The sequence below is a fragment of the Hoplias malabaricus genome, chromosome 9, assembly GCF_029633855.1.
Source record: "Hoplias malabaricus isolate fHopMal1 chromosome 9, fHopMal1.hap1, whole genome shotgun sequence".
NCBI classification, from domain to species: domain Eukaryota; kingdom Metazoa; phylum Chordata; class Actinopteri; order Characiformes; family Erythrinidae; genus Hoplias; species Hoplias malabaricus.
Window position 1 is genome coordinate 26,608,085 of NC_089808.1, and position 26,450 is coordinate 26,634,534.

At 38.6% G+C, this 26,450-nt stretch overlaps 1 protein-coding gene across 1 annotated transcript in view; it reads right to left on the minus strand.

Annotated features, from left to right (window-relative positions):
* Positions 1-11,515: 11,515 nt before the first annotated feature.
* pcxb (pyruvate carboxylase b) overlaps positions 11,516-26,450 on the minus strand; it is a 231,877-nt gene continuing 216,942 nt past the window's right edge. Inside the window, exons 19-21 of the mRNA XM_066680927.1 lie at positions 18,919-19,167; positions 16,253-16,393; positions 11,516-14,861 (exon numbers count right to left, since the gene is read on the minus strand). Of these exons, the coding sequence (XP_066537024.1) occupies positions 14,610-14,861; positions 16,253-16,393; positions 18,919-19,167 (642 nt within the window). The 3' untranslated portion in view covers positions 11,516-14,609. The remainder of the gene's footprint in view (positions 14,862-16,252; positions 16,394-18,918; positions 19,168-26,450) is intronic.

Sequence of the window (26,450 nt, forward strand, 5' to 3'; positions counted from 1 at the left end):
TGTGAAAGCATCAGCTGTATTTTATTTACTCTGCCCCTGTGAGCTGAATCTCATTTGTTCAAAATATTTTTTAAATATTAAAACATTTATTAATATATATCCCAGTGTTTTTTATTTTCATGTTATAAAAGACATACTGACACCTAGTGACTCAGATGTATCAGAGACATCTATTTTAAATATGGGCAACCCATGACAGACTCACTCAGTGCTTTTCCACTGCATAGTATCTACACTAATCTACAGAGCGTACTGTATAGGAGGTTTTTTTTTGCTTTTTCATTAGGTATATTCTCTACCGGGCGGCACGGTGGCGCAGCAGGTAGTGTCGCAGTCACACTGGCCTGGAGGTTGTGGGTTCGATTCCCGCTCCAGGTGACTGTCTGTGAGGAGTTGGTGTGTTCACACCGTGTCCACGTGGGTTTCCTCCGGGTGCTCCGGTTTCCTCCCACAGTCCAAAAAAAAAAAACAACACACATTGGTAGGTGGATTGGTGACTCAAAAAAAGTGTCAGTGCATGTGTGTGTTGCCCTGTGAAGGACTGGCGCCCCCTCCAGGGTGTATTCCCACCTTGCGCCCAATGATTCCAGGTCCCTCAACCAGGTGACCCTCAACTGGATAAGCGGTTACAGATAATGAATGAATGAATGAATATATTCTGTACCTGGTATCTGGAACTGGGTACACAGCAAATCCTCCAGTGTTAAATCAACACTATGACTGTTAAATTATTACACTGACATTGTTCATTTAAAACGGGTGAATTTACTGTGTACTTTCTTAGTACAGGGTTCCAAGGAAGCGCGAGAAGGGACTAAAACATGACCTGCAAAACTTTCAGAGCGCTGATTGGCCAAACAGAGTCTAGACTTCAGTACAATCCTCAAGCTACAGTATCACATTTTTAATTTTTTTTTTTAAATCATACTCACAGTGGCATATTGTAAAATTACACAGTGGTCTTTTGAAGAGGTTCAAACATTCCTTGGATTGGTGGCCGACAAAGAAATTCTGCGATTTCTAATTCAAGATTTAACTGTGTTCATCAAAAGCAAATATATGATGAGTAAACAATGGTTAAATGTTACTCTGTTGCTGTTGTGGTTTCCACAGCTTTCAGTCCTAATTTGTGACTATTTTTTGCAACATCACCAGATACAATTTCATTTTTTAGCTCAAAAGCAAACAAACAAAAAACATTGCTACTTTTTAGTGGTAAAAATGACTGACTGCTCCTTTAAGATGTGCATCTAGTATCATGACCAGAATCATTACATGATGGTACAGTAACAGATAGCTTCATATAGGGGGTTTTTGGTAGGGCATAAGCATCATAGGCAGAAGTAAATGGGGAAACCATTGGTGCTTCAACACTCTTCAGCCAACACCTTCCACCACACCACACACACTCTCTCTCTCTCTGGCAGCAGGCCTCTGACACAAACATGTAGCGACGGAACACTCTGGAGATGAAAGGGCGTTGTGAGAATCTCCGGACCTGCCATCAGTGTCTCTCGCTCGCTCTCTCTCTCACAGACAGAAACATACACACACACACACACACACACACACACACACACACACACACACACACACACACATGCCAGACCACCTGTCACTGCCTTTACCACAGCCCCAGGGACAGTGGCTCATGAGGAAAGACGACGAGAGAGAGAGAGAGAGAGAGAGAGAGAGAGAGAGAGAGAGAGAGAGAGAGAGAGAGAGAGAGAGAGAGAGAGAGAGAGAGAGAGAAATAGGAGGTAAATAGAGAAATGGAGAGAGCGGGAATGAGGGAGTTGGCAAAAAGAAGAAATAGAGGGACACATATATAGAGAGAGAAGGACCGAAGAACACGGGACAGAATTGGCATAAAAGGATTAGGGGGGGGGGGGGGGGGGTGGTAATGAAGGGGGAAAGGAAGGTAGAGGGCTAGAGATATAGTTAAGTAAATGAACATAGTAAAACAATTGAGAAAAGGAATTTTGTGTGTGAGAGAAGGAGATGCCACACTAGGAGAGCTGAAAATCAATAACACACACAAACACATATAGGATGATAGGATAATAATAAGCAAATACAACTTATTTTAACTTACAATCATATTAGTGCTTCAAGGGAGATAACACCTTTTCGGTGACGTCACTACACAGCCTCCTTAGACCGTTCATTTTGTGTTACCTGGGCTACTAAGAGGAAGTCTTCATAGGACAGTCCTACAGAGGACATATCCTGCCTCAGCTGGAACCTAGGCCTTGGATCGCAGCTGTAATGACAAAAAAAGGTGAAGCCTTTCCCTTTCTTCCTTTATACTTGAGACACATCCCTGAGTCCGATCAATCTCATTAACCCATCCATCCTTCCATCCCTGCCTCGCTACACCTCTCCTCTAGCAGAGAGACGGCTCCATCCATCATGCAGGCTGTAATATCAGACCCCACAGCACCTACATGTGTTCCTCTGAGGCCTTCTCATTTATAACTACACATTTGCTGCCTCTATCATATGAACATCCTAAAGTCCTAGAGCTGGAGTCGTGTTAGTTAAGGAGGTGGTGCTATTTCACTTTTCACCATTCAGATTCATGTAACCACTGTAGATTTTACTGGTTGTAAAATGTAGTTTATCTGAATTTTTTCTGGAGTCATTAGCTTTGTATATTTCACAGGAGTTCTATTAAATTCCTATAAATATGACTTTGCTATATGTATAATAAGATTTGCTGAGAAGTCTTACAATATTTTTACAGTATTCTCAAAATAACATAAGACATATTGTCTAGGTCTTTTATCACGCTAAACAACAACAATTGCTAATGGTTCCTAATAAAGTTGACGTTGAATTATGATCCAAAATTTAGGTCTGCAACTAACGATAAATTTTATAATTATCATATTTTAGCCTAATTTTCTCCATTAATTTAATTGGTTTATTTGAAAAAAAAAGTATTTGCAGTATTTCAGTGAAATGTATTGAATAATGCCTTTTTAAAATAAGAAATAGCAAAAAGTTAAGTATAAAATACAAAAGAACACGTAGTTTGAACTTAGTTTGAATTGTATGAAATTGTACGAAAGAAAATTGTGTGTGTTGCCCTGTGAAGGACTGGCGCCCCGTCCAGGTTGCATTCCCCCCTTGCGCCCAATGATTCCAGGTAGGCTCTGGACCCACCGCAGTCCTGAACAGGATTGCTTACAGATAATGAATGTATGTACGAAAACATCACGATTACACCAGCAAAAATAATCACTGTTATCATTATTAACACAGTATTACTGAAATGCTCTGAAAAGTTAAAAAGTATGAATAAACAAAGTCAAGGACAAAAATATGTTTAAGGAACCAATGGCTCTTAAAACAAATAAGAACAGAAAAAAACATCATTAGGTTTTTAGGAGCTAAATAATAACAGACAAATTTAAATATTCAAACACAAACCTCAAGTCTGCCTGTAATTTAAGTATGTTTTCCTTCCACTGAGTCTGTTACTTGCACCCTAAAAGCAACGTTTTTGCTTCATGCATCTGTTAATTTGGATGATTTTTAGATACTTTAGAACTGTAACTTTTAAAACTGTACTTGTAAACAGAAAACATTTGGTGGTAATTGTGAGGTTTACCACCAAGTTTCAATTGCCATTAACTGCTGTCACTTGTTTTAATAGACAACTTATCAATGGATTATTTTTATGTTTAAATAGTCAAATAATCAGTTATATTCCTCAAAGATTCAACAAAAATAGACCAAAATGAACAATAAATGGTACAGCCTAGTTTTTCTGTGGTAAAATAAAAATGTAAAACACAAATGTAAATGCATTTGAAACATAACAATGAGCCAAGCACAGAAAAAAAGGTTTCACAATTTAAGGTCGAGGTGGGGAGACAGGGAATATAACCTTGCTTTAATTACAGCACCATTTAAGGTAGAATGGAGAACTTAAATGTAAACTTCTGCACCATTTAATGTGGAACCAGATGTCAAGACTGTGCGTAATTATTGCGTGAAACGTCTTGTTTGTAGTTGAACCTAAATGTGAAGACCATTACAAAAACAGCGGCATCAACTCGCCCATTTTCACTGAGACTCCCGAGCCACGCAAAACCGATGTTACTGATGTTGCTAGTGTTACTAATTCCTATGGCAAGAAGTTTTAACATTAAAACGTGACACAATTCTAAATTAAGATATCTCTAATTATATTTTGACTAGGCAAAATAACAATTTGAGGTATCTTTAAATACATGTTGACTAGTGTAAATGACATCAAATTTACCATTGAGTTCAATGGAATCTCCAATTCAAGATAGCTGAAATTAATTACTGACTATCTAGATATCTTGAGTGAAAGTAATTACTAGTCAAAACTAAGTTAGAGATATCCAAAATTGTATTTTTGACTAGTCAGAATTCCTTTTAAGATATATTCTGATATCTTAAATGATCATTCTGACTAGATTATAGATTTCTTAAATTATTATTCTGACTAATCAAAAAATAGCTGACTTCCATAGCCTATTGAAAGTTGCCATGTCTGCATATTATAGGGGATTTTGGTTTTACATTGTCAGTAAAGTCACTTACATATAATATTTGTATTCATGGGTTGAGCTTAATTTTTGCGCTTAATTGTTTCTAAAATGTTTTTGCCTTTTTGGGCTTGATTCATATAGAGATATGTCCACGAAAATAAGCCAAACGTAATATTTCTACGGTCTGTAAGTCATGTTCATACACAGTCTACACTAACAGTGTTAATTTAACACGGGTGAATTTGCTATATATGTTGCCATCTATTGCGACAGAATGCAATTATTGCACCATTTAACGTGGAACAGAAAATCCGAATAAGAAGCTGGCGAACTTCAGCATTATAGATTTTTTCTGTATTTCCCCCAGTCCCTGACATGTAAATAAACATATGAACATTTCTCACTGGTGTTATTAAATTGTAAACATTAATAAGCCCAAAATAAGTGAAACATTATGTTAAATAAGCCCAAAATTGTTTAAAATGAACACACCTGGCAACTGTTGCGGCACATTTGGGGACTAATACAGGCAATGAATACAATTCAGATATCTCAAAATGTTTTTTGACTAGTCGAATTTGAATTTGAGATATGTTCTAGTCAGATTGTAAATGCAGATATCTTAAATTGTGATTCTGACTAGTCAAAATATAATTGTCACTAGTAGCCTTAATTAACCAGTATTTAATTAAAGATAGGCAGGCGAAATCTATTGTTAAAACATCATGCCATACTAATTCTGACTGACGGAAACTGCAGTCATTGACCATGGAAACGGAATACTCACAGTGACGAATTCTACCGTGAAAAATGGTAAATTAACCGCTTCATGTCTACAGTAGTTTTACGTCATGTGGTAGATAGAGGTCAGGAGGTTAGAAACAAGAGGGGATTGCAACAAGGCCAGTATTGTGCTAGTTTAGTCGATAGTATGAGAGAAAAACACAATATTAATGATTTATATGTTGTGGAGAGCGATTTTACTTGAATTATAAGATTAGCTTTGATGACAATGCCATCCTTTTAGTCCTTTATATGCATACAAAAGTATTACGGCATACAGTCATTTAACCTCGTTAAGGCAGTCCACAAAGACTGGGTTGTTCTTGTCCCATGAAATCATTCAGTGCTGTGAGGTCATTAATGTTGTCAGTTTTATATAAGGTACGTTTAAAACATTTTAAGTCCACCAGTGGATGCACACACAAGTAAGCAAACTGAAGCATTTGCAGATAAATAAATAAAATAAATTTACTCCATAATAATGATAATAAATATAAAAATAAATTTAAAACACAGATAAAATAGTCAATAAAACATTGCATATATTTAAATGTAAGTTTAACTGCATGTGTATTTAATTTCTTCTGTCTAATTTTTTCATTCATTCATTATCTGTAACCACTTATCCAGTTCAGGGTCGCGGTGGGTCCAGAGCCCACCTGGAATCATTGGGCGCAAGGCGGCAATACACCCTGGAGGGGGCGCAAGTCCTTCACAGGGCTCTGTCTAATTTATTATTTGTAAATATATTTTTGTAATTAATTTTAATATTTTTTATGTATTATATTTAATATTTATTCATTTATTTCTCTAGCTATTTATTTTTTGCATTCATTTATTTACCAATTTATTTTTTGCATTTTTCCGTGCTCTTATACGATAGCAAGGGGTCTGTCCATCAATGATGTCACAGAGTATAAACATTCTCATTAATTGATGCCTGATGCCGTAGATCAACTGTACATGTCTTGTTCCATCAGCAGTATTCGGCGTTATAGTAATGGCGGCCTTGATATACCCAGAGCACAACTCGATGGAAAACCGGGACTGACCATGTGCGGGAGAGACAGCTCTCTCCCCACGGCTATTCTGCTCCCAGAAATGGAGCTGCGGGAGACACGCCTCTCTCTATACATCTCCTCTGCTCCAGGGAAGGAGCTGTGGGAAACACTGCTTTTCCTATGTGGACTGTCTGCTCCCTACAGGAGGCATAGCTCACTCAGCACAGCTTTTCTGCTCTCAGAGACAGAGTAGCAGAGTATCAGTCCACCCAGCAGCTCAGAATGAGCTGCAAATGTGCAAAAGGTGCTGCCAAAGGCATGTTTGCTTCCTTTTATATTGAATTTATTAATTTTTTTCTGAACTCCTGAACTAAGATGACATTATTGACTAAGGCATTTAGCTTTATTCAAACAGTAAGCACATGTCTATGAATGAGATGACAGACACGGGAGCAAAGGTGCAATTGGACCCATGAAATGGCATGGCATCACACTTAACAAGCAGATACATACATTGCTCCATTTCACTGAGACAAGCAGCTGCTTCTCTGAGCAGATCCAACACTAACCTTTTCCCGGACATTTTTGCTCTGTGACATTTCTATTAGAATGAACTGCTTTGTTCTGGACAAAAAAAAACACAAAAATAAATGAATTAATGAATGAAAAGAAAAGAAGAATATATGAATAAATCAAATAAATGTAATATATATTACTTATATATATATATATATATATGAAGTGATGTAATAACAATTTTGGGAGTAGGACCACGCCCAAACCCCTCCTCTTAGCCCTATATATAACCTGCAAATTCACGTCATTTCTGCGTCGGACAAACTCTCTTCATTTAGTTCAGGAGACGAATCTCGATTTGACTGCTTCACTACATCAGCTCGCTCCTCCGCGCTGGGTCATTCCTGCTGATCCCCGTATTCGGAGCCTTGTTCGGCCATTATCAAACCCACCGAGCCTCCTGTTTTAAAACTTGCTCCCACCTCCACCCTTTTCTCCTATTAATTTATCCAACGGGGATATGCATTCATATATATATATATATATACACACACACACACACACACACACACACACACACACACAATAATAATAAAAAAATAAGATAATAATTTAAAAAGATAATAAAGAAAAGACAAATAAATACCCTAACCCCGCCCCAATTTATTTATTTGTTTTTGGTTTTATGTCCCATAAACAGTCATCATTTCTTTCTGTCTTTAATTCCACTTTTATTAATTAATTAATTTATTTTGAATAAATACAAGCACAGATAGAAGCACAGATCTAGCCATATTTCACATTGTGTTTTGACAGAGAACCCGTGTAATTCAAGGGAAATTCAAAGTTACAAGCTCAAGACAAAAACAGCAAACACTAAGACTGAGGATTTCCACTCCTGCCATAAACAAAACCAGCTTGTTAGTGGCTTCTTTGTTAGTATAAGTCCAAGTGGGGAATCCTGGGTCATGTGTAAGCTAGAAATTGCGTAAAATAAACACTTGTTAGCTGTGAGAAAAAGCTGTGTGAGATTCAACTAAAAAATCATTTCCCAGATCAGTATTATCCAATTTTCCTGCTACTCACTAGCCCCTTTATCACTTCAATTAAAATAATGTGCAAAGGATTTAATTTTGTGGGTCATTAATATGCTGTATTAAAGCTGCAACCTGCTTTCTCACTATCAGGCTATTATTGTGTGTGTGTGTGTGTGAGCTTCTGATGCTGTTACACAAAATTGTGCTGCATGATTTTAAGAGAAAATGAACCAATTTGCTTCACATAATTGTGGAACAAGACTCAGGACATATTATTCATCAAGTTTAATATGCTATTCACAAATACATTTAATGTATTCTACTCACTTATTTGCATAGTTGATCATCGGTGTGTGGAACTACAATCATGCTTTGGCTTATAGACCATATTTTGCTGTGTACATGACTATAAAATTAAACACAAGCTCTGAGGTCTTTTGATTCTATAACTGTCACACCTTGGTTATGTGTTAATTTTATTATATTACATACTTTTAATTAAAAGAGTTCATTTTATTATATTACATATTAGATACTTTAATTTTGTAAAATTTGACCCGTCAGATCCCTTATATTTCAGTATAGAACCTCTCCCCGTACCTCAGTATGAACAGTGCTTAGACATAACATTTAATTCTTCCGTCAGACAACATTCAGACTATTTCAGTATCCTACTCTTTTTTTTTTTTTGGACAGGTAAAAAATATATAAATCTTGCCATGTTTTTTGTTTGTTTGACTTTCTTCTATTTGTCCTCTGTTTCTGTTCATACACTGTTACATTGTGTGCACCCTTAGAGGAGACAGCTTGCCTCTTTCTTTGCTTTGAGCAGCCTTTCTCTCTGTCAAGTAAGGATTGTTATTCTTGTTTGCCGTGATACAGATTCAGTTGTTTAGTTCTAGTGTCCTTGGTCACACATTGTATCGTCTACGCATTCCTTTGTTTTGTCTCCTGCTCTCCTGCTTTGAGTTGCTACACCTGTCTGTGTACTAATGAATCTAGTGTCACTTTCAAAGACCAGAACAGACAAGGAATTTGTTTTCTTCTTTAGTGGTGGTTGCTTTGGGTCTCTGTGCTATTTTCTTCTCCCCAGGGTATAAATGATACATCGGCTTCTCTTCGTACTAGAAGATCAGAGCTATGATTGTTGGAGATGGGCGGAGGGATGGAATATGCATGAATGGTGTGTAATAATGTGAGGGGACAGACATATGTGTGAGAGGTACTGATGAAGCAGAGAGTTGTCTGCTCACAGTGAATACAGTTTGTGCCCTGTCGTGCCCTCAGTGTGCTTTATTAACTTGAAGCAGCTTTAGAAATTTTTTCATACACAAGCCAGCACAAGTGGACCCCAGTAGAAACTAATATGTATGAGTTTATGTGTAGAGTAGTTCTCATGCATTTTCAAGACGGAGAAGCAGCTTATGATTTCATTCATTCATTTATTCATTCATTCATTCATTATCTGTAAGCGCTTATCCAGTACAGGGTCGCGGTGGGTCCAGAGCCTACCTGGAATCATTGGGCGCAAGGCAAGAATACACTCTGGAGGGGGCACCAGTCCTTCACAGGACAACACACACACACTCACACACTCACTCACTCACACACTCACACCTACGGACACTTTTAAGTCGCCAATCCACCTACCAACGTGTGTTTTTGGACTGTGGGAGGAACACCAGGAGCACCCAGAGGAAACTCACGTGAACACAGGGAGAACACACCAACTCCTCACAGACAGTCACCTGGAGCGGGAATTGATCCCACAATCGACACTACCTGCTGCGCCACCGTGCCGCCCCTTATGATTTCAGGAATAATAAAAAAATAAGATCAAAACTTTGCAATGTACATTTGAATATACTTTTGATATTTAAAAAAAACTACAAAACGAACCAAAAAACAAACAAAAAAACATATATGTATCAAATAGGTTTGATCACAAATATTTTCTTGGTTGCAAGGCTTAGGTTTAAGCTTAGTACTTAAGCTAAGCTTAAAACTTAGGTTCAAGTTTACGACTTTTTGTTGTGAAAAGCGCTATATAAATAAAATTTGTTTGAATTTGATTGAAGTTTAGAATTAGAAATTTCTAATATATATATATATATATATATATATATATATATATATATATATATATATATATATATATATATATATAAATATGATTTAGAACACTCATGGCAAGTTTCTTAGATTGGGGACCTATGATGCATAATCTGTTTAATTTTTATATAATGTATTCTTGTGCAGAGTTTTTTTGTAGTGTGGTGTACTTTCAGTGATGGCTACTAGTAGTGTGGCTCTTCTTTCAGTTTGTTTCTGCAGGGTGTTCTGTCTTATGTTCAGTAGACTTTGTGTTTTAACATTAGGTTCTGTATCACTTCAGACAATTCACTGACTTGTGGAGCCGTGAATGATTAAAGACAGTTGCTAGAAAGAGCTCTGTCATTTTAATGTAGTCTGTTTAACATGATGTTGTCATTTTAATTCCATTTTATTTCATAGATTTATGTTTGAATAAAAAAAGACGTAGTGACCACGAGAGAAGGATAAGGGAGATGCCAAGCATGAGTTGAGCTGAAAGCTGTGACAGACTAAATGAATGAGAGTAATAAAAGGAGAGAGAGAAAGAGGATGAAAGAATAATGAAAGGCGGAGTAGGGATGGACAGGCTAGTTCATACAAGTATGGAGAAGAAAGTTTAACCTTCCAAATCAGAAGAAAAGAAAAAAGATCCATCTCTTTCTTTCCCCCTAGGATATGAGAGAGAGAGAGAGAGAGAGGTGAAAGACTTGTCTTTTTTCATGTCCAGCCTTTGCCTTTTTTATTCCCTCTGTTCAGCCTGCAGCACCCCATCTCTTGCTATTGCCAAACAAGATGGAGAGATTATGCCCAATGGAGAGAGAAGAGGGGTCAAAATGGAGGAAAAGAGAGTAAGACAGTCCCGGGGGAGGGTTAAAGGATATGGTATGAATATGTGTGTGTGAGACAGAAAGAGAGAGAGACAGAGAGAGAGAGAGAGAGAGAGAGAGACAGAGAGACAGAGAGAGACGTTTGATTTGCAAAATGTCCTCCTCTTACTGAATGATAGTCATAAGGGTAAGGGTTAATTTTTCTTGCTTGGCAGCTATTAAGTTTCTATATTTTTGGATGATTATCTATTATTTAATGACTCCAGTTTTTGAGAATTCCTTTTTCTCGTGTTCCTTTAACTTTCCATTTCCTTAAGCAAATGTATTATTTATTATATATCTTCTCTACACAGAAATATTTCCCATAAATGAATACCGTGCCCTCAAGGCCATTTTGACCTTGAATAATGACTATGAATTTTGGCTTGGGATAAACAGTTGAAAGGTGGTCTCTGAGTTTTGCAGTTCCATATTCAGGGTATTAATCCCCCGTATATAGCAACAAATGCATGCACTCAATGATAAACCTCAGGCGTGCATGTGAGTGAGCTTAACTAGGTCATTTATTCATTACCACATAAATCAATATAACCCTGCCACCAGCCACGTGTCAGAAAGAGTGAGTGTGACCATGAGAGGAAGCAATCACATGCAAGAGGCACAAAAATCCAAAAGCATCCCCACACAAACAAACACAAACACAGGATTTAGATTTTTATTTTCAGCATTATTTTATAAAGTCTGTTCTCACACTTTTTTGACAAAAGCTACAGAACATTGATGTGTGAACTATAACAATGATCCACGACACATTTCAGAAGAAAACAATAAAAAGGATAAAACAATAATCACAGAAAAATCAGCTGTATTTTTAAAAACATATTTTGCAAGATTATTATTAATTTAAACTTTGACTCAACTCTCATTACTCAAGCTATTAATTTATCAACCACTGCTCATTTTCTTAGCACTTAATTATTTAGCGCTGCCTAACAGTTTAATACATCAAAATGTCTCAGTACAGAGAACACCTCTTAACTGATTTTAAACAGGCACATTTCAGTCATTTCTGATTTTATATAATGGTCCTGTTAACTCCAGTTTATAATGTGATACAGCAGGTGGAAATGCCCTCTGAAACATAACAATGTTTGAAGGTTTACATTCATTTCACATTATATACAGTTCATATAAAAACACTGTAAAATTGTACTTTCTCAAATAAATTTTGCTGCTAAGGAGTTCCTGGCTTGTGGATAGCTCTTAAACTGAACTATGTGTATTTCAGTTAGTTTTGAGAGTACAAATCTATATTCGACTTCACTCAGATGAACTTGTAGCTCCAAACTCATAGGTTTTAATGGGTTCTGATGTCCCCCTCACAAACATTGTAGCATTTCAGCAACTGAAACTGAATCTTGTATTGATTGCTACCCATCCCTGGCACCCATCAAAACAAGGCTTCTTCATGGTCTGTCCTTTATCAACTACTTTGTTTTTTTCTGTATCCCAGGTAACAGCCAAAGCCAATGGATCCGTGTTAGCTGTGGCTCACCGGGTTTGAGAAAAAAAAAAAAAAAGACAAGAAAACACGAGCAGTGGGTACACTATACTCTAACTGTTGCAGCACATGTACTACACCACTGTGTGTGGGGGTGGGACATCTCACACACACTCATCCCTCAAGTTACACCATTACAGTGTGTGTGTGTGTGTGTGTGTGTGTGTGTGTAAAGTTAACGTGGTCAAATTCTGTTACAAGAACACAATCTTGTGATTTCAGATAATCAGATTTCAGCAATAATCAGTTCAGCAAGTTTACAGTAACTTCAGCAGTCTAACAATAGGGAAAAACTAACGCTATCAACAATTAAAGTTTTTTTCTAAGAAAGAAACACACACCTTTATTGGCCCCTAGCAGCTTTCCAGTACATTCATCATATGACGAAACAAAGGTGAGAAATGACATCAAATCTGCTACCATGCTTACATGATCTTGACTATGCAACTATGTAACCCACACACAATCTATTCTCACAGTGCAACCTGCAAACAAAATAAATGCAATTTGCGTTTAGTAGTATGTTTTAACAGTTATTCTATTTCTCATTAAGATGAATGGGATTTTTGCAAACTTCTATAAATCTAGTTCAATTTGGCAACAGATGATACAAATGATCACATTTCTGGGCAAAGCTTGGGTAGGTCCGTTATAGAGAGATATATTTTTATGTCTTGCTACAGTTTCCCTGAAAAACAGACTCTCTCTCAGCCCTCTTTATAAAACCGTATCCGAAGCCGGAGTGCATCCAAAGACACTACAGCAGCTCCTTGGTGGAAAAGTGTTTGTGTCCATGATCTATTCCCACACACTGCCTCAGATTCAGTTGCGCAGGAAGCCTAAATCAGATTTTTCGCCAGCATGACAGTTTCACATTTTATTAGCGCTTTCACAAGGGGAATATTAATTTTGCCAACTTTATAAAACTTTTGTCAGTTCAAGGACTGTGCGTATTGCAGCATACTTTTGCAGAAAGCTTCATTGGCAACAGGTAGTGTATCAATTACCAGTAAATACTTCATTTTCCAGTATAAAATGATTATTTGTACTTATTTGTATTTTAACACTGTGCTCCCAACATTTGTCAGAACAGGCTTCACAGCAGCTCAAATCTGCTTTTCACAACACTGTAGACGTATTAAAAATGCAGAAAGATAAAACTTTGATTAAGCTGAGTCAGTGTTCAGCTGTGGAGATGAAGACACCCCATTAGAGCATGTTTAATAAGTGACTACACACTTACACTGGCAGTAAAAGCACCACTCTGCTCACTTTAAAGACAAGCCTTTGCCTGATGAGTTGCAAAGTGTCCAGACAGGAATGGTGTGAAGTAGAGAGAGGTGGAAGGAGGGAGGTGGAGAGGAAGGAGTTGATTGTGTGACCGTGTTCTACTGCATCATTACTGCACATTCTCCTTTGCTGCTGCATATAAGCGAAGATCAAAAACGCTTTAATCAATCAGCAAGCAATAGCTGGTTTTGAAAAGCGTCAAAGTTACGATGAAACATGCTTTAGGCCTATGCTGCAATGTAAATATCTAATGTGATCATGGTGACTTTATTGCTTTTGCTACAATGTGAAATATGATTATATTATTATGACCACACTCCCATTTCTTTCTTTACTGTTTACAGCGTCTTCTGGAAGGTTAAGTATTTCACATAAACATTATTTTTACACTCCACTAACCCAACATTAAAATTAATTTTTTTAAAGAGCCCTGCTGTAAGAAAAGTAGTGCACAGGGGCATACATTTACATATAAATAAAAATTCAGAGTCATATTTTCCCATTTGTCAACATGATGTATTTTGGCATATAAAACTGGTTCATTAATTTTAAACTAGAATCATCAACGTGTAAAAATAGTTGTCAAATATTTTTAACAAAGGCCATAGAAACAGTTTCACTCTGAGAACTATAAGCGTATCCTATTCTTTATATTAACTATTTTAAATATGTTCATATATATATATATATATATTTAGTAGCATTCCACATACATTTTATATTGCAGCTGAATTAAAATGGTAATGTTGCAGTGAGTAAAACTATGTACAGCTCTACTCTGCTCTGTGTATATCTAGGGCCAGTGCGGCTTCAAGATTAATGGGCTCCAATTACACACTAATTAGATGAGCTAAACAGTCACCTGTCTTAATCCTTTATCTCATCAGAAAGAAGTCAGGAATAATCAGTCCTAGGCCCCCTGTGGTGTTTAAACCCTCGTGACCTCTACCCTGTTTATGACCCTTCATTTTTTACTCTGTAATCTCCAGAATCAGGTCGTCTCCCTCTAGACTGCTGTCAGCTTTGACGTAGATCTTGGCGATCGTCCCTGAGAGCGGACAGTTGACCACTGTCTCCATCTTCATGGCACTGAGGACACAGAGGGGCTGCCCTTTCTCCACCTTCTGACCCTGCTTCACCTTCACCTCCACCACTTTCCCTGGCATGGGGGCGCCGACCTGCCCCCTCACATCCTTCAAGGCCTTGGGGTGGAAATGCATCTCCTAGGGATGGGGTAGTTAAGTAAGAATTAGTGTTGTGGTAATAAATGTAAGCAAAGTCAAACCTGGTCCGAGACATAGATTTTCCAAATATAATCTGCCCAAACAGTTCCAGATTATTAGTGTCTTAAAAAGCCAAGGACTGGTTTGGTTAGGTTCATTAGTATTTGCTGAGAAACTGGGGGAAGCATTTTCAACTGAATTTCAATGGGGGAAAAAATGCAAATCTGGGCAGGAAAATAACTTGTTTGTCGTTATTATTTTCTAATGTTTAAACACACAACATATTTTAAAAGGAAATTACTGTTTATTTGCTGGATAAAAAGTTATAGGGAATCAAATGTAGCACAATTAATATTTAATATTTTATTTTTCAAAATGTTAAATTTCAATAAATAGATATTGTGTTTTTAAACTTGAGAGTTCAGCTATGGTTTCAATAGTAGGGATGTGGGCTTGTCTTCATTCAAAGTATCATCATGTAGTTTAAATTAAATGATAAGCTGACTGTATTCTTACAGTCTCAGCTGAACTTGTACAAGAGCACACGAGGCACCTGAACTACTTGTGTGATATGACAAGAATTCTAGTAGAGGGGTTCAGGTGTTTTATCAGGAGATTTTTCTGCTCAGTTCGCAGGCCTTGAGGTGTGGAAACTGCAGTTTACACACTCGTGTTGCCTTGAAGCCAGGTGTGATATCACGGTGGCAGACATTACTCAATTTATTACTTGTAGAAAAACACAAGTGGTTCTCAGAATCCAAGAGACGGATTTAAGACTAGTGAAACTCACACTGAGACACGGTTTCAGTTTACGTATCTCACTTAACACATATTATGTACCTCAATGGAATTATCAACATGGTGCAATGTGGTTTTCTTAGGTGTGAAAGAAACCAGAAATGGCAAATTTGCACTTTAGTTTTTTCCATCCATCAAGTAATGACTGCCATCTGCTAAGTGAGAAATGTGAAGTGCCGTTTTGGTGACTGCTGGTTAGATTACTCAGAAAGCAGCAAGGTGAGGACTGATAATCAGACTAAACACTCGAATATCCAATCTCTGATCTGTATATAGAAAGTGAGAGATATGTTGCTGAGCAACTTGACGAAAGATGCTTGGAAAATACAGTCTTGCCTCGCAGCAATGAACATCCATAACCAAAAAATGAAGGCCATTATCATCATAAAACAGGAATGTATTTCTCCTTGAGGGCTAGAAGAAAGGAGTTTCCTTTTTGTTAGATGTGTGAGAGTGTATGCATTTGTGTGTGTGTGTGTGTGTGTGTGTGTGTGTGTATGAAAAAGAGAGTGAGAGCGTGTGCTCAATGTGCATCAACTTGGTTGGTTTTTATTGAGGGGGAAAGCCAATTTGGTTTGTAAAACAGCTATTACCTTCATGGCCACTGTATCCTTGACCAAGACTGACCGCAGCTGACCGTTAAGCTCGAAAAAAACCTCCCTCTGCCCAGCCTTGTTCAAATCCCCGAGGGCCAGGGCTTTGATATGAAGGGTTTTACCTCTCTCCAACTCGACCTGTGGGAAAAAAAAAAAAAAAGAGAGAGAGAGAGAGAGAGAGAGAGAGAGAGAGAGAAGGAACATTAAAGACTAAAGTTAGATTAAAAAATAAAAAGATGGAAGAGCATTAAGTGGACATGCGTTTGAGTTAAACACTGAGGGCTTATTTGCAGAAAGCTGACTCAGGCCTTTGGGAGGCTCATTGCCACGTGTTGTTTTTGGCACTTAGGATGGTGCAGTTATTTTGGGGGATTGTGAGGAGTTGTGCTCGTGTTCACACGTCAGTGACAGCTTAATATAACCCATGCTAATCTATGCTAATCATCCACGGCTAACATCTTATTTGGCTGGCTATACTCAGAGGATCGCTTCCGTAATCAGACTACAGAAAAAAAGCAACTTCAGTCACTAAGCCATAAAGGATTACGCAGGCTTTCACAGACGAGTGCAGGGAATAATGTGGTCCTTATCCAAGGAGAGAACCAAACCTAGTTAAAAAGGTTTTTTTTTTTTTTAGAAAATCGAAGACAGATACAGTCTTTTCAATCCACTTCACATCTTTGCAGGCTGTGTCTGAGGTAAAGCAGCCAGTAGGCTGAATGAAGTTTACTTGGCTCCCTCTCCCTCCAGGTCTCTCGCTCTCTCTCTCTGATTAGCTGTGGCGGTCTGGCCTTTCATCTCATCCCAGAGCCTAGTGAAGGGTCAGGAGCTTGTCTGGACCTGGCAGGTAGCACCCAGGTGGGCGTAGCAGGTTCCAGCTGCCTCTCCTCACTGTTACAGCATCTTCCACAGCTTAGATTAATGGAGCTTTAGGATCCACATACAGGCTACAGCAGGCAAATTTACTCTCACCACAGGGCTAACGGAGACGGATGAAGAGCAGCGTGAGGTTAGCTGAGGTTATGCTCTGATAAGCTTGCCTCACTCGCCCAGAGCAGACTGAGTGCTAGGGATTTATTTACGACATCACTATTGCCAAGTAAACTCCGAGTGGACTACAACAGATATTTTTTTACTTTGGAACATTTGAGTGACAACTTTAATGCTGAGGTATAGGGGTATAATACATATAGTAAACCAACTGATGCACTTGGCCTTAGATGGTCATCTGAAACTGGAATATCGGACTGGAACTGGAGCACTATCCCACAGGACAAATCACAATGCTAACAATATTTCATGTTAGACTTCTAATATACTATTTAAGGTTAGATTCATTTTTTACATAACTACAGGAACCACTGACAATTGATCCTACAATCCAATGTTCCTAAAAACTGACAATGAATAAACATACGACAGCAAAGTAGCAGGTATACATTTTAAAACAGTATGAAATGCTACATATGTTCATGCACTGTCTGGAGTGTAGTAAAGCAGCCTTTCAAAAGTTCTTACAAAAAATATTCCCCTACCCAGTAAATCAAAAACCTTGAAAGAGATTTTTATATGATCCTGCCTTCATATTTATTTGAATTTTTTTCATGTTATTTAGTTTTTTTTTAATGGCAAACATATGCTCTATGCTTTAACACAGTGCTGGAATTCACTGCAGTTAAATTATGATTTGGAATCCTGGTCCTGGAGAATCACTGCCCTGAACATAAGCGCTCCATCTGCTCTCTCACACCTGATGTAACTAATTAACAAACTTTTCCTGAGGTGCACTTGGTTTGTTAAAAGCAGGAAAAACACTACATCATGCAGAGCAGAGCTCCTCCACAAACAGCACTGAGAAACACATCAATAACATATCGTTGTTTTAGCCCACCAATACCCATTTCACCAACATATTAGCCTTGCTAATTAGTACCCAAGCGCCCACAACCCACACACACACATTGGCACACTCACAGAGACTCAGTTCAGCACTCCAGAAAATAAAGTTACTGCACAAGGACAGGTTAGGCCACTGAGCAGGACTAATTTAGAGCGTCTCCTGGCATTGACATTGAATATTAAAATAGGAGAAAAGAGGAGTCAGGCATTTTTTTTGCCACTGTGTAGAAGGTCAAATCCCATGGAGCTGTGAATCTGAGAGACCCAACTAGGTTTGGCATGTGCTCGTCTCCAAAGAAGGGATGAAAAAAAGAATATAGTACAGTTAGAAGCACTTTGCCCCAGATAGAGGCATCACCATGAGCACATATTATAATTTATGGCAGACAAGCACTGCCAGACATGACAGACAAGGAAGACAGGATGTGAGAGAGACAGGATGGAAGATGGCAAAAAATCATGTCATTGTAAATCTAGCGAGTATATCTAACACTTCTCAGTTAGAGTTCATTTCAGTAAATAAAGTCTCTCACTCTATGGACAGATTATTTTGACTGCATGTCTCAAATTTAGCAAAAGTAATAGTTAATTGTGAGATGGTGAGATAATTATAATTGATAAACTTAACAAAATATAGAAATATACTGCCTAGAGAAATACTTGGGTATTATTAACATCTTACAAAATTTCTATGGCAATGTGAATGAGAAATGTAAGATATGTAAACCAGATTAATTATTTGTTGAAGCATGTGTGGAAATTACCTCAAATTCCTCAGCGATTTTAGGCCCCTCCAGAAAAAGGCGAGTGTTGAGACAGTCGACTGGGCCGAAGTTGCGTCTGAACTCTTTGAACTCTTCAAATACTTTAGGGTACATGGCTGCGGACATTACATCTTCAGCTGAGATTTCACTGCCATGAGCCCCTTTCAGGTCAGACTCCAGTTTGTTAAAGTCTAGGTCGGGCAGTGAGGCTCCAGGACGACCCTCCACACGAGGAAGAGACTTCAGCACCTGGAACACAGCAGAATACGGTCAACTACAGATGGAGAAATATCAAATAAATTGTACAGTCCAACTTTGGGATGCAAATCTTTCAACTCCTGCAAATATTTATACATTTTGCATTTTTACATTCTACAACTTCTGCATGTCTTCCTTATTGAAAAGGTTGCAGTGTAGAGAAAGATATTTTTTCATATGCAAACATCTCTTAATTATTCTTATACAAATTAAATTATATAACCTTCTGTCTCTGGAGCATAAAGGATCAGGCATTTGTTGTACTTTGTAAATGAAAACATCATGATTTTCATATACAGGTACTTCACAATAAACTGGAATATCATCAAAAAGTTAATTGATTTCAGTATTCAATTACCGCGACCCTGAACTGGATAAGCAGTTACAGATAATGAATGAATGAGTAATTCAATTCAAAAAGTGAAATTCATATATTAAATAGATTTATTACAAACAGAGTGATTCACAGCCAGGGTAAACCCAAAATTAGAATATTAAAAAAGATGATTTGTAATACCAAAACATTGTATACAGTATATGCACTCAATACTTCGTCAGGGCTCGTTTTGCATGATTTACTGAATCAATGTGGTGTGGCATGCATATGATCAGCCTGTGGCACCACTGAGGTTTTATAGAAGCCCAGGTTGCATTGATAGCGGCCTTCAGCTCGTCTGTATTGTTGGGTCTGGTGTCTCTGATCTTCCTCTTGACAATACTCCATTGATATATAGTGCTCTAAAATTTCCTGCTAGACAGCTGCGTTGACTTTGGACTTGATTTAACACAGTGGACCAACACCAGCAGATGACATGGCATGGACTCAAGCAGCTTGGATTGTGTGCCACTCCATCCTCCAGACTCTGTGTGTGGTGGCTCTTAAAGAACTGATTCCAGCAGCAGTCCACTCCATGTGAATCTCCCCCAAATTTTAAATGGCCCATTTCTAGACAATCCTTTCATATGCTTGGATGCAGCAGGAGGGTGTCAATGACTTCTGGACATCTGTCAAAGGAGGAGTCCTCCCCGTGATTGTGTAGCCTACAGAACCAGACTTATTTGAAAGGCTTAGGAAACCTTTAAAGGTGTTTTTTGCAGATTATTTTAATTTTCTGAGATAATGACTTTTGAGATTTCATTGGTTGTAAGCTATAATCATCAACACTGACCTAAATAAACACTTGCAATACATCACATTATTTTTAATGCATCTATATAATATGAGTTTCACGTTCTGAATTGAATTACTGCAATACATTTACTTTTTGATGATATTCTAATTTATTATATAATAATTCATCTCAAGCCTAGGGTCTACAAAATACAAAAGTCAGTATGGTTGCCTGGATACAAAATTCTCACATACATAACTTTATTTGAATGTCAACTAAAGACGTAAGTACAAATGTAAGCCTTTAAGTGCCAGATAAGTGCTGTTTTAGGAACTCCTGAATAAGATTTTTAAAGTGTTTTCATCCTGCATTTTCAAGACCACATACAACTCTATTATTCAAGCACTTATGTGGCAGAACAGGAAAAATATGGATGTATGTCTTCCATGCATTTTGAAGGATGGTGGGTCAAGCTGAGCTTTAGTCAAGGCTGAAAGGGCTCTTGGATTTGGTGTTGAACATAGCCTTCAATACAATGTGGTGGGTCCATTTGTTTCATTAACAACTTCTACTCCTCTGGCAAAGTTTTACACTCAGCGTTAGAACATTACTGTTATGTGACTGCTTCAGCTACAAGAGCTTTAGAGAGGTCAGGAACGGATTTTGGGTCATTAGTTCTGGATCATAAACACGTCTCAAACTCATCCTAAATGTTCTGGATGGAGCTCACTCTCTACAGAGAATGCAATTCCACTGCACCCCAGCCCAGTACTGGCTGCATTTATACCACATTCAGCATGGTGATCTCAGACTTGTGCTCCAGAGTGTCCTGTTTTGTGCTTTTTTATTTAAACAAACATTGACTGAACATTGATAATTGTTCTCTGAAAATAACTAACTTCTAAGGATTTAAATAAAAGACATGCCATAGTTACCTCACTAATTATTAAAGAAAAGTCTGCATAACAACACAACTCCAACTTAGAGAAAGGAAAAATGCACAGAGACCTACATTCATCCCCCACACCTTTACGCTAGGCACCTCTGATGCGGTTACTTCAAATACAATAAATGCTTCATTAGCTTTGTCAGCCATGATGTGGGAGAAGATGGAAGGCATAGATGATTTTAACAACAGGAACATTGTCAAGGACATGGAAGGTGCCAATGCCGTGTAGAAATAATTGATCTAGTTTAAGAGAAGCACTCGCTGATTAATTGAAGCTGGCACGATGAATGTCAGGATGACAGTCCTGTGTGTTTTCTCTTGTTCCTTTTTTATTCTTTTTTAACAGAAGAAGCAAGAGTGGCAAAAGATGAAAAACAACAACATTAGAACATGTTTTGACTCACTGCTGAAGAAAATAGCAGGAGGTGGCTAGATTATAGTGTAGTGCAGTCACAGAAAAGAGGGTGGGGGGTGGTGGTGGTGGGGGGGGGGTGGATGAAAAAAATAAATGTACTCAAACAAATGGTTTATACCAACAGGTCGGGTCTGTAATAGCTCAGTGATTCAGTTTGTTATTCAGCTGAAACTTCACCGCATCCCTACTGCGTGTTAAAATGGTCACCCACGTTCCCACCATGGCTGTCTTTTGATTAAATTGCTTCCCAACAGCTCGTGCACCATAATTTCAGAGCTTAAAGAGTCCCCGTTGGACTATATCTGCTCTTTGTAGCTGTGGGACGCATTTGCCCTATATCTTCATTTGAGCAATGACTTGCCTGTTTGGCCGAGCAGCCGTAATATTCTCTCACTCTCTCTTTCCATTCAACACTCCGAACTGCATTCACTCTCTCCACCTCCTTCCATCCCAACATCGCCCTGGATCATTTGTTTTGACTCACTCCTAAAATCCTTTTCCCCGCACCATCATAGCCTCCTCGCCAGTGCTGGCCACAGAGGAGGCAGTAGGGGGTTGCGGGAATCAACACGGCAATAAAAAACATTAGAGGCAGCTTCCTCTCTGATGGTGCACACTTTGTAACCTAGTCACACACCTCTCTCTCTCTCTCTCTCTTACCCTGCCATTACCACATCAATAGCTCAGGATAGAGTTCTCCCACTGCAACTTTATTTTGCTCAAATTTATAAGCATCGAATCTGGTACAGTGACAAGTAGGAACCTCCAGTTACTGCTCTTAATCCAAGAGGAGCTACAGAGAGGTGACCAAAAAAAAAAGAATAGAGAGAGATAGAGAGAAGAGAATAAAAAATAGACATGCTGCAAAAGAGATCGCCCTTTATTTATTTAAGATTCACGATTAGACATAAGAAAATATACTGAAGATAAAGAGGTAAATGTAGTTCAAAAACCATTAAAAAAGGCACAGGTAAAACTGAACTCCTAACAGTATTGTCAGGCCTAATGTAACCCCACCGTTTCGCCATCATGTAAACAAGTGGTTCCCAAAGTGGGGAGTGTGCACAGCATGGGATATGAATGAGAAAAGTTTGAGCACAGCTAGTACTGTGTCAACGTGGGGGGCCTGAATATATTTTGCGCTACAAAATGGGGGCACTGCACAAAGTTTGGGAACGACTGATAAAAACTGTTTAAAATGGAAAAGATCCACAGGTGTTTCTGTTCTTATTATTTTCTTATCTATTTTCTGTTATAACACGACTCAATGCCATGGTCCTGAAAGGATGTGTAACTGCCAAGAAACACTTAGTGAAACAAGGAATAGACAACAAAGGAGAAAACAAACAAAAGCAGCAGTATTCCGTTTACTTAATGGATGTTTTGACTGGGAGAGGGAGAGGGAGAAAAAAAGGAAAGAAAGAAGGAGACTAGTCAAAGAGACCAGACTGACACACACAGACAGGTTTAAAAAAAGAAAGAGTCAGTGTAAGCGTGTATGTGTGTCATGCTTCATTCTGCTCAGCTAAATCCTTCTGACTCACCTTGAATTACCCAGAACCCCTACAGCCTCGCCATACCCTCTGATATACTTCACATTGAACTGAACACAGAGCTGAGTGTTGACTGTAGAGCTGCGCTGACCAGACTAGACTCACATTTATGTGCTGTGACACTAATGGACGTCAGATCTAGGAGAATGTGAGGGGCATGCAGATCACCATTTAAATACCTCCTGTGATCTCTAATCTCAATTCATCTATCTATCCATCCATCAGTCACTCCTGCCAGACAGATGTAGGAGCCTGTGATGGACAGAATGATCTCTGACTGGAGATAAACACCAGCAGGTGACAAGCCTTTAGAAGAGCGGCTAAAACAGCCCTGTCCTCGAAACACGCAACAAGCCAAGGTCAAGTGTCTGCATCACACCACGAAATTCTATCTGAAATATTCTGTAGCTTTCCAAATGCACAGTTTACAGAAAGAGTGCTGATCTAAGATCAGTTTCCTTTAGCCACATAATTGAATTCATTACCTGAAACAAAGTGAACAGACCTGCACTGGTCAGCAAACTTGAGACGATGAAAAAACTCTCAAAGGAACAGGTGAATTGTAGTCTGGGAATTAAATCACTTTTCAAAAGTTTGGAACCTCTTAAATGATTTTATATACTCTACTCTACCGCCTTAAGGAATGGGATGGATCACTTTCATATTTGTAAAAGGAATATACACAGCCTTAAATTTTGATTACCTTCTTGTTTCTACACTCACTGTCCATACTCTCAGCTCCGCTGATTATACAGATTACTGTAGTCCATTTGTCAGTCTGCATACTTTGCTCTGCATACGTTGTTTGCCCCCTTTCAATCTGTTCTTCAATGGACAGGACCACCACAGAGTAGGCATGATTTGGGTGGTGGATCATTCTGAGTCCTGCAGTGACACTGATGTGGTGGATCCGACACAGCAGTGCTGCTGAAGTTGTTAAACCCCTGAGTGTCACTGCAGAACTGAGAAAAGTCCTCAACCCAAAAGCATCCCATGTCCACTGATGAAGGACTAGAAGATGACCAACACAAACTGCAGCAACAGATGAGCCACTGTCTATGATCTTATATCAGGTGGAGCAACAAAGTAGGTGTGTCTAACAGAGTGGACAGTGAATGGACACAAAGTTTAACAACTTCAGAAACACTGCTGTGTCTGATCCCCTCGTACCAGCACAGCACACACAACCACCACCACATCAGTGTTGCAGCAGCACTGAAAGTGATCCGCCACTCAAATCGTACATGTGTGGTGGGCTTGAACATTGAAGAAGAAAGTTTAAGACTTTATAAGGGTTAAACGTGAAGCCTAACTGTTGTTGTACTGATGTAAACAGTAAGTTTTACATTTCACATATTACTTGTAATGGACACTCCAAGACATTCAACTTTTTTGTAACTTTGTAGATATTTATGAATGTTGTCCTCCTGGAAGAACCATTTGTCATCGAGTTTGGACTTTCTGGTTCACTTTTTTTCATCTGATTAGAAAACACCTCATCTCAAAGACTGATCTTTTCCTGTGATCATGTACAAAATTCAGGCTGTTTTTAATAGCAGTCTTGAAGTACTTTCTACTCAAAGGCTTTGTGCATGGCTGCTGTTCAGGCTGTGGTGATGATGCACTCCCTTAGCTGTGGACTCCAGCTACTTCTATAGTTACTTTGTTGTTGTCATTGGTTCCATTTAAACATTTAGAGCAAAAATTCAGCTTTGGTACATATTTAGTGTTTTGGCGATTGCTCCTAAGTCGGTCCACAGTTTTTCTTCTGAGGTCTTGGATGAGTGGCTCAGTTGTCGGTTTGTATTAAGAGTGAAAACAGCACTGGCTGCAAAGCCCTTAAATGCACTCACAAGTGCAATTGGCAATTGGTCAGTCAGACTCTTCTAAAAGTCATGGCTTCAGAAATCCCTCTGAATGTTTGACAGTTAACTGAGGGTATGTAAAATTCTGACCCATTAAAAAGCTGGCATAATGAACAGAGCCTGATAATCCATTTTCAAAACTTGTCAAAACCTGAAGTCTTGAGACAGAGACCAAGTCAGAACCCATTCAAACAAGTCAAAGGCAAACATAAAAGAGAAATATGAGCAAAACAGGGCAAACCCAGCATGAGAACACTAAAGCCACAAAGGGACGTAAGGAAACAACAAACCCCATAAAGGTTGATCTCCGACTAGAAACACCTGGGAGCAACAACAACAAGTCGGGGGTCACAGACTAAACACAGGTAAGGGGCAGGGAGCAGAGCCAGATAGAAACAAGGGAAATGACCTATGGGTAGGGAGTGAAATGGGGCGGAACCTGACTATGCACTTTGACAGTGCAGCGCAGCTTTAAATATTATAAACTAGACTTTAGAAGGTGCTTTCTGATGTCAATATTTCAAGCATTCTGAGAACAGAGATTCCAAATATCTGCTGAGAACCTCTCCCCATAGATATTTGCTCTATGGTTATGAGCTCTAACCTGTAGATTAGTTTGAGATTTAATGCCCTAAAGAAACAATATACAATACTGGACAATTCAGTGCTTCAAATAGAATCATTCCTTACAAATAGTCTATTGGAACCTGTGATAATTCACTAGACAAGCATAGAGTCTTACAATCATTGTATACAGGGAGTTAAAATGACTGAAAATGAATTATGATTCAATAAATTCATCCTGCTGAAGGATGATGTGGCACTTTCATCTTGGTCTGAGGGTCCAGGTATCAGTACGACAGTGTTCAAGTTCTCCTTGTCTCTAAGTTCTCCTAGCATTGCAGACCAAAGGCCCAGCCCTCAGCCCTCCATCGAGCCTTCCACAAACGAGCCAGCCATTAGCAAATTCAGTTAAGCTAATGCCTTTGAAATGATACATAAAATATGCCGATTAGTCCATGGTGAAGCTCTCGGAGGAGCGCCTGAGAAGGTTTTAGAAGCTTTTCTCTCAGCGGAGGCCCACCATACAAAAGAGTGCTCGCCAATGCTATTAGTCACAGAGACTGCAGTTCAAAGATGCCTCACACATTTCCCTGTCACCCCTCGTTAATTTGACGGCTTTTGAGGCAATTTGTGAGGAAGTGTGTGTGAGTGTGAGAGTGAGAGATAGTGCTGAGTACGGGACACTGAAGACCAGAAGGTGGCGGATGGCTTTGGTCAGAATCGAGGTAGAAATGTGGTCCTCTGCATCCTTCCGCTGTTAGGGGTCCTATTTAATTGAAGTGTCAGCTGTTGTCATTAAAATGCCTGATTTACTGT